Genomic DNA, 8,313 nt, shown 5'->3' with positions numbered 1-8,313 from the left:
ACTGTACTGTAGGTCAACACTGAATCCAGATGTTTTGTTCTATGTGTGAAACCCAAAGGGAAGACGGTCAGTAGAAACTGCCATGAAGGTTTTATAGATTCAATTCAAGGTGAATGACTTGTTGAATTGTCAAGTGTAATAAAATGCTTAAACATCAAACGCTACTGTGGCTTTTCATTTCCATTAGAAGTATAATCCTACATACATATAGGGCTGCACCTAATGATCATTATTATACACCATTTATCGCATGAGTCACTTCCCCATTGTCGAGTCTATAAGAGAACAGAAAATGGTGAATGATGCACATCACAATTCGCTGAAGACAAATGTGACAAAACCCAAATATATAATCAGTTTACCATCACAGAAGAGAAGCTAGAACTAAGCAATGTTTGGCTTTTTGTTAAGACAAAAAGAGACTTAAATAATAAGCTGATAATCAAAACAGTTGATTAAGTTTCTCTCAATTGACTAAGTAATCATACAAAAGTCTACCTCTGTGACTTAAACATTGCCACAGATATATGTCAGTAATTCTAATTTGCTATCCAATAAAACAGAGCCTTACTTCATTGATTTATTTAATCATATTATTTAGAACAACCATAGCATTTACATGGGAACAGATCATTTCACTCTATATAAAAGCTATTGCATCGGAGATATGGATCTTTACGCAACCAAAACAAAAGATAAAGCAAGTTAACAGGAATTGCAACTGGTTTTTGCATTTAAAATATCTAAACCCCCTAAAAAGACTTCCCTCTTTAGAACGACTGACAAAAAGTATCATTGAGTCAATATACATGTCAACGTATTTATTCCAGATCAGTCGAATGTCAGACGAAAGGTTTTCTCCTGCTCCTTGCGCTGGTTGTCACACAATTTAGACACTTCTTCCACTCTCCTCTGCAGAAGAACAGAGTTCTGATCGATCCACTGAAGTGAATCCATGTGGGTGTTGAGGATTTTACAGATCTGCTGAAGCTGAAAAACACAAAAACAGAGAGGTAAAAAGTGAATTTAAATGTGCAACAATATATGTCAAAGCAACAAAAGAAACGTGTCAAGGAAGGTTCAACTTGAACGAGGCCTCGTCTCACCGGGTCACTGGTGTCTGCTGGGCCGCTAGACGTGTTCAGGTGCTCGATGATCTCCTTCAGATCCTGCGACATCCTCTTCAGCTGCGCGTCCACGTTCTCGGCAAGCTTGTAGGTTCTCTCGCGTTCCTCGTCGGCGTTCTGCATGTAGATGGTCCCACTCTGCTCTTTCACCGACTCCTCGAGCGGGCAGAGCAAGTCCTCCAGCTCTTTCTGTTGGGAAAGGATGAAGTCCAGCTCCTGGTTGAGCCTCCTCTGGTCCAGCTTCACCTTCTCCATCTCCTTGTGCAGGGATGTGATCCTCTCTCCGTTCTCCACCAGCATGCGGTCCCAGGCGTTCACCTGAGTCGCCTGCTGCAAGAAATGTCTCTCTTGGTCCTCGAGCTCCAGACTCCACTTGTTAATGAGACCCTCTAGCTGGGCGTAGGTCATCACCGGAGGAGCGGCGGTTGTAGAGAGCGTCGTTGCCGTAGAAGTCGCTGCGATACCTGTGCCGATTGAAGGTTTGAGCCCCAGTGTGAAGGCCGTCGCAACACCTGTTGGGGCAGCTGCAACAGTGGCGGTGGGGGCAGGGACAGAGGCGGAGGTGATGGTGGCTGCCCCCAGAGGTTTCAGCATAAAAGCCAGACCTCCGCCAGCTGCCGTAGTGGTTGCAGCAGCCGTGCTTGCCGCTAAAGTTGGAGCTGCACCCAAAGTAAAGCCTGTACCTGGTGCAGTGGCAGTAACACTAGCAGCAGCAGCAGTGGCTGCGGCGGCGGCAGCAGCAACAGCAGCAGAGATGGGTGAAGCAAAGAGAGACGGGCCTTGAGCTTGGACTGTCTGGGTGGATGCGGGAGGAGCTGGGGTGGATGAGGGTTTAATCCCAAAGGCAAACCCTCCACCCTGACTGGCTGTGACTGCAGCAGTGGGTGCTGGCTGCTGGGGCGGCATGCTCATAGTGAGGTTGGATGGAGCACCGGTGCCGAAGCTGAAGCCCCCTCCAGGGGCAGCAACGGGGGCTGCAGGTGTGGTCGCCTGGACCTTGGTTGCTCCAAAGCTGAACCCTCCAAATGAGAGGCCGCCTGCTCCTGTAGTCGCTGTTACTGTGGCTGTTGGTGGTGCCGCAGGTTGGGGTTGCATTGCAGATTGGAGTTGCATTGCAGGTTGGGGATGCATTGCCGATTGGAGTTGCATTGCAGGTTGGGGATGCATTGCCGATTGGAGTTGCATTGCAGGTTGGGGTTGCATTGCCGATTGGAGTTGCATTGCAGGTTGGGGTTGCATTGCCGATTGGAGTTGCATTGCAGGTTGGGGTTGAGCTTGAGAAGGAGTACCAAAGGCGAAGCCCCCTCCGGCAGGAGCGGCGGTCTGTGGTGGGAAACCCCCGCTCAGGGTGAACCCTGGCCCCGCAGCCGGTGCTGTGGTGCCTAACGTCAGCCCTTGTGGCGCTACTGCTGCGGGTTGAGGAGCGCCCATGCCAAACGAGGCGGTGGGGGTCCCAAAAGAGAAGCCTCCGGGGGCTGCTGTGCTCTTCGCTGGGGTGCCAAAGCTGAAGGAGCCGGCAGGGTTGGTGGTGGCGGCGGTCTGAGTCGGAGTGCCAAAGGCGAAGCCCCCTCCAGTGGCTGCAGGTACGGCGCTAGTCATCCCAAAGCCCGTGCCGGGGCCTGGGACTGCTGGCTTCGGAGCTCCGAAAGAGAAGCCCGTGGAGGCTTGCCCGAAGTTGAAACCGCCACTCATTTTCGTTTCGCGGGACAACAACTTAAATATAAAGCTATCGAAACCAGCTAACTCACAAAATGGTTACTTCCTCGCTGAACTTCTGTGGCTTTTGGCGGGTCACCAACACGAGCTGGTTCTACCCACGAAACCCGAGGGAATAGTTTCTCTGCTACGATGGCTTTCCAGACGTTAGCAGTTGATGAAGTCAATCACGGGTTTTGGAACGTTACATTGACCCAGACGGAGGCTTAAAAACTAACAAAACATCCTTCGCAAAACGTGGCCCTCTGTTTCGCACTTCTTCAGGCAGGCATTTCTGTCGACGACTAAAGGAAATGACGGCAGATAGGACCAAATTTTGATGGCGTTGGCCCCGAGTCTTGTCTGCCAACGCACAAAGCCCGCCTCTTGGTAAGATTGACAGCTCTAATGCCCAATTAAGGCCCGGACCTGACTCAAACTCAAATGTGATTGGTAGAGCTTGCTGCCTGAAAAACTAATCTCAGGGAAACGAGAGCCCCCGTTATTCCAAAGAGTACTGAGTACAACAAGATAATACACTTCATGCTGATTACGAGCCGTGAAAGAAAACGAAACACTAACGTAAAACTAAATGTAAAAGAAAAGATACGTACGAAAGGATTTATTGAATTGCATAATTTCACATTCTTAATGCCAATTACATTAACAAATGTATTTTTTTCTGAAAGGCTATACTAAATACACTTTTTTTTTTTTTTTACAAAAGAAGACGCTTATTTTGATTATTAAAGTATTTTTTAAAGTTAACATAGCCGAAAGGTACTCGCGCTCTTGACACCGTTATGACTCTTTGTCTGGGTTACCCGCATAGCCTTCTTTCTGTGTTGACATTTATTCCACTTCTCTATGAACAATTAAAGTAAGGGCTATTAATAGAAAAATTACTGCGACTATGGATTCACAAATTTCACCAAACCACTCAGTAACAGATCGTTGATTCCACGAGTGTTTTTGCGTGCTGCTGACGCTAGCGTGGAGGCTAATGTCAACCGAGATCAGCTAACTTAACTGCGCGTGTCGGAACTGTGGATGTGACCTGTACTTATAAACTAACCAAGCACCGCCATCGTCTGCTAACACAGGAGCTGTCACGATGAGGATTTTAAGGTTTTTGAGGAGCAGCGTGTCCATAGGAAAGGACATTGACTATTACTCCAAATTCTCGCCCTCTCCTCTGTCAATGAAGCAGTTTCTGGATTTCGGTAAGAGTCGGTACACACACACACACACACACACACACACACACACACACACACACACCAGTTTTCCCCTTCCAGCTGCAAGGATCCAGGCACAGAGGGTGTACAGATTGTAAAGCCCCCTGAGGCAAAGCTCTGATATTGGGCTTGCACACAGGCATGTATGTCTGTTTTTGGACTAGTCAAGCAAAGACCTGACAAGTTAAGGAAGTGCTTAACATGAATGCAAAAATCCTAAAAATACAATATTAGCATAACTGGTCTGGGCCATTATTTTGCAACATTGCCCACAATGGGCCTTTTGATAGCTGCCTCAGCATGAACTGCATGGCAAAATTAAACATGATCATATCACCCAACCTGACAACATCGATGATTAATCATTTTTGTCTCCCAATAATGTTTTTGTTTACACATCCTCCAGGCTCAGAAAATGCGTGTGAGAAAACCTCGTTCACCTTCCTCAGACAGGAGTTGCCCGTGAGGTTGGCAAACATCATGAAAGAGATCAACTTGTTGCCGGACAACTTACTGAGGACTCCATCGGTGCGGTTGGTCCAGAGCTGGTACGCAGGCTTCCTTCTGCTTTTTCTTAGTTGTCTCTCAAACCTACGCCGATGCCAATAAACGGTGATGTTTCATGCGCAGGTACATGCAAAGCCTTCAAGAGATTCTTGAGTTCAGGGACAAGAATGCCGGTGATGAGAAAGTCACATATGAGTAAGTAAATGACAACACTATGATGTTTTATTTCCTCTATGTCCGATGATCTAATGCCTCGCAGTAATCGTTGCGTCTTCATTTAGGTTCACAGACGCGGTGATAAAGATCAGAAATCGGCACAATGACGTCATCCCCACCATGGCTCAGGGAGTGGTGGAGTACAAGGAGAACCACGGCACGGACCCCGTCGTCAGCCAAAACGTTCAGTATTTTCTGGATCGGTTCTACATGAGCAGGATATCCATCAGGATGTTGCTCAACCAGCACAGTGAGTAGACCCTCTTCTGCTCCATGAAAGATGGTCTGCAAGCTTTTAACGCCACCGCCACAGGGGAAACAAAACAAGATAACACCCAGACACCCAGACGGGCAAAGACACAGTCAACCAGCATGGCCCTGGATGTTATAACAATAATGATAATAGTACATATTGTTGTTGTTATTAAGACACACAGTTCCTGCTTTGTGCATGGCAAACTCATAATAAGGAACAGGAGGCATATAGAAGAAAAGGAAGCATTACAATTAGGTTATGAGGGAGGAAGAATGAAAGAAACACACCACGGTCATCATCAGAAGTTTGACAAAGAAACATTAACGATGGGCTTCTCTGTGTTTAGGAGATTAGAGAGTGCAGAGCTGGAACGTTTTAGTTTTTGGTCGTCATGCTCCCAGTGAGTCGGGACAGAGTGAAAGTGTGTTGGGTGTTAGAATTCAGTGTTTTGAGTTGAGAAATAACAAAAAAAATTGGAGAGAATTAAGTAAAAATCTCCAGTTTCTGATTAAATGTTGCATTTTTCAGACGGTTGATCAATTCATTGAGAATTGGGGGAGAAATATGTCCACAAGTGTCTATTTTTGTTAGAATAATGAACACTTTCTATTGTGGCGCACGGTTATACCCCTGTGTGTTTGATTCCAGCGCTCCTCTTTGGTGGGAAGGTGAAGGTGAACCCAGCTCATCCCAAACAGATCGGCAGTATTGATCCAAACTGTCGCGTCAGCGATATCGTCAGAGGTGAGAACACTTTTATGTTGAAGTGCTCAGAAATGTCGTCATTTGTGTTCCCACCTGAACCCCCCCCCCCCCCCCCCCCCTCTCTCTCTCTTCCCTGCAGACGCCTATGAAAATGCACGAAACCTTTGTGACCGGTACTACATGAACTCTCCGGAACTGATCCTGGAGGAATTCAAAGGTAACTTGTTTAGACGTTAGTCAGAAAAACAACACTTTAAATTGCATTATTAATGAATAGATACACATGAATTACTTCAACCATACCTGATCAACTTTATTATCATCTCTTTATCCCCGACAGTCAACCCCATCACTGTGGTCTATGTTCCATCTCATTTGTACCACATGGTCTTTGAACTTTTTAAGGTAGGATTTGCTTTTTGAACTGATAAGTCGACAGCCGGTTCACACGATACAGTTTCACGTCACGCCGCTGTCTGTGCTTTCGCCGCTGCAGAACGCCATGCGGGCCACCATGGAGCTGTACGGCGACGCCATGGAGTATCCTCCTGTCCACGCGCAGGTCGCTCTGGGAACTGAAGATCTGACGGTCAAGGTAAAGCTGTGCTGCGTTCACCGGTTATCCCCCATACACACACACACACACACACACACACAAAACACATGCCAGTGTAAACCAAACACGATGTTCTTCTCCAGGTGAGTGATCGCGGAGGAGGCGTGCCGCTGCGAAAGATCGACAGGTTGTTCACCTACACGTACTCCACGGCTCCTCGTCCCAGCATCGACGGGGCCCGAGCTGCTCCTCTGGTCAGCATCCCTCATGTGTGATCGTCACTCCTCTGACTTTGCTCTCGACTTATCCAATGTGATATAAAACACAGGCGGAAGTAATAACACTAAGATAACATAATAAGCTTTTACGATTTATCAGAGGATTTATCCGAGGATAAATCCTTATCGTAACATTTCTTCAAAAGGAGAGAACATCTCAAAGCATTTCTGTAATGTTCCCTCCTGTTCATGTCTACAGCAAATACAATCAGTATTATTAGTTTGTTCCAGTGCCAGACTAACTTCACAGTCTAAACTCTTAACACACATGCCTCTTACATCATGTGCTCTTTGCCATAAAACTGCTGACTGCTCTGTTTTACTTGTGTCCAGGCTGGTTACGGGCACGGCCTGCCCATCTCTCGACTGTACGCCCGCTACTTTCAAGGGGACCTGAAGCTGTACTCTCTGGAGGGCTATGGAACCGACGCCGTGATCTACATCCGGGTAAAATGAGTTGTGCACGAACATCGTGTGTGTGCGCACGGGCGTTATTTACAGCTTTGTCCTCTCAATCTTCTTGTTAGGCGCTCTCCACGGAGTCCATTGAGAGGCTCCCCGTGTACAACAAGTCGGCCTGGAAACACTACAAGACGATCCACGAGGCCGACGACTGGTGCGTCCCCAGCAAAGAGCCGAAGGACATGACGACGTTTCGCAGTTTCTAGATCCAACAGGCTGCCGTCCTGCCGCAACGTATGCAAGAGAGGTGGTGTTGTGCCAAATTCTTCAGAGGTCAATAGTTTTAATGTGAAGAAAAATGTGTTTCCTTCTCACTCCTACCGGTACCATGAATGGTGACGACTCTGGAAAGCCACATTAATGTTGAAAGCCTAACTAATGCTGGAAGTTTCAGGCTGATGCTATTGTTGATAACATATTGACCGTTTAACATCACCCTCAGATTATCATTACGGATGGTTAATAAACCGATGTCCTGAGCTGACGTATGCTGGACAAACAATAACGTAAAATCCACGTTTCTAAAGGACCTCAAACTAAACTAAACTCAGCTGATTAAATCAGCTGAAAGGTCATTTTTCGATGCTTTGAGAACAAACTAAATTCCATCTAACGAGGCGTCATCTGAAAATGTCACCAACTGAAACTATCAGCATGGTTAAGGTTTGAACTGTTTGCTCTACTGGTTTACAGCTTTTCCTTCAACGCGTAGCTGCTTTCATTTAGCTGAAAGCTAAAAAGCTTTAACCGTTACAGTCCGTCTGTGTGAGGCGCTCGTTCAGCTCTGCTCATCTCCTCTGCTTCGTGGGAAACTTGTTAGATAACTAGTTGCTGCTTGTTTTTTAAATCCGTTGGAAGAATCTGCTGATGAGTCTTAAGTGGTTAAAAAGTATATAAAGTGTCTATTCATCAGTTGGATGTAAACGAGCAACATGTGATAAAAAAAAATTGTCCGTCTGTAAACAGAGCATTTTGCACCTATTTTCACTTTATGTATATAAGGAAAGTGGATAATTAAAATTCAACATTGCTGAAGCACAAATTTGTAAGCTATGTTGTATTGGGTTTGCAACATATTTACTTTTCACATCACATAAGAGAAACATGTTTGGATTACTGGGGTTGTATTATTAAGACTCATCCTGTCAAATAAGCTACACAATATTGTCCGTGTTACTGAAGCAGTTACTCTGTGTAAATCATGATCAGAGAAAAATAAATATCTCAACACAGACGGATGTGTATTTGTGTTTATGTATTTGTGTTTATGTGG

General features: G+C 46.0%; 2 protein-coding genes across 2 annotated transcripts; one reads left to right on the top strand and one right to left on the bottom strand.

Moving 5' to 3' along the window:
- Positions 1-576: 576 nt before the first annotated feature.
- Positions 577-3,114, bottom strand: nup62l (nucleoporin 62 like). The gene is made up of 2 exons (XM_079169789.1): positions 1,107-3,114; positions 577-990 (listed from the first exon to the last, which is right to left on the bottom strand). The coding sequence occupies exons 1-2, from the start codon at positions 2,817-2,819 to the stop codon at positions 832-834; spliced, it is 1,872 nt and encodes a 623-aa protein (XP_079025915.1). The 5' UTR covers positions 2,820-3,114; the 3' UTR covers positions 577-831.
- Positions 3,115-3,657: 543 nt separating this feature from the next.
- On the top strand, positions 3,658-8,266 carry pdk1 (pyruvate dehydrogenase kinase, isozyme 1). Its single transcript, XM_079170156.1, has 11 exons — positions 3,658-4,045; positions 4,467-4,608; positions 4,691-4,762; positions 4,849-5,033; positions 5,688-5,783; positions 5,884-5,961; positions 6,085-6,149; positions 6,241-6,339; positions 6,444-6,554; positions 6,912-7,025; positions 7,106-8,266. Exons 1-11 carry the CDS (start codon positions 3,937-3,939, stop codon positions 7,244-7,246), a joined length of 1,212 nt encoding a protein of 403 aa, XP_079026282.1. The 5' UTR covers positions 3,658-3,936; the 3' UTR covers positions 7,247-8,266.
- The last annotated feature ends 47 nt before the right edge of the window (positions 8,267-8,313 follow it).

Source organism: Pholis gunnellus, assembly GCF_910591455.1.
Source record: "Pholis gunnellus genome assembly, chromosome: 12".
NCBI lineage: Eukaryota > Metazoa > Chordata > Actinopteri > Perciformes > Pholidae > Pholis > Pholis gunnellus.
The sequence above is the reverse complement of the archived record's forward strand: the minus strand, read 5'-3'. Positions and strand labels throughout refer to the sequence as shown.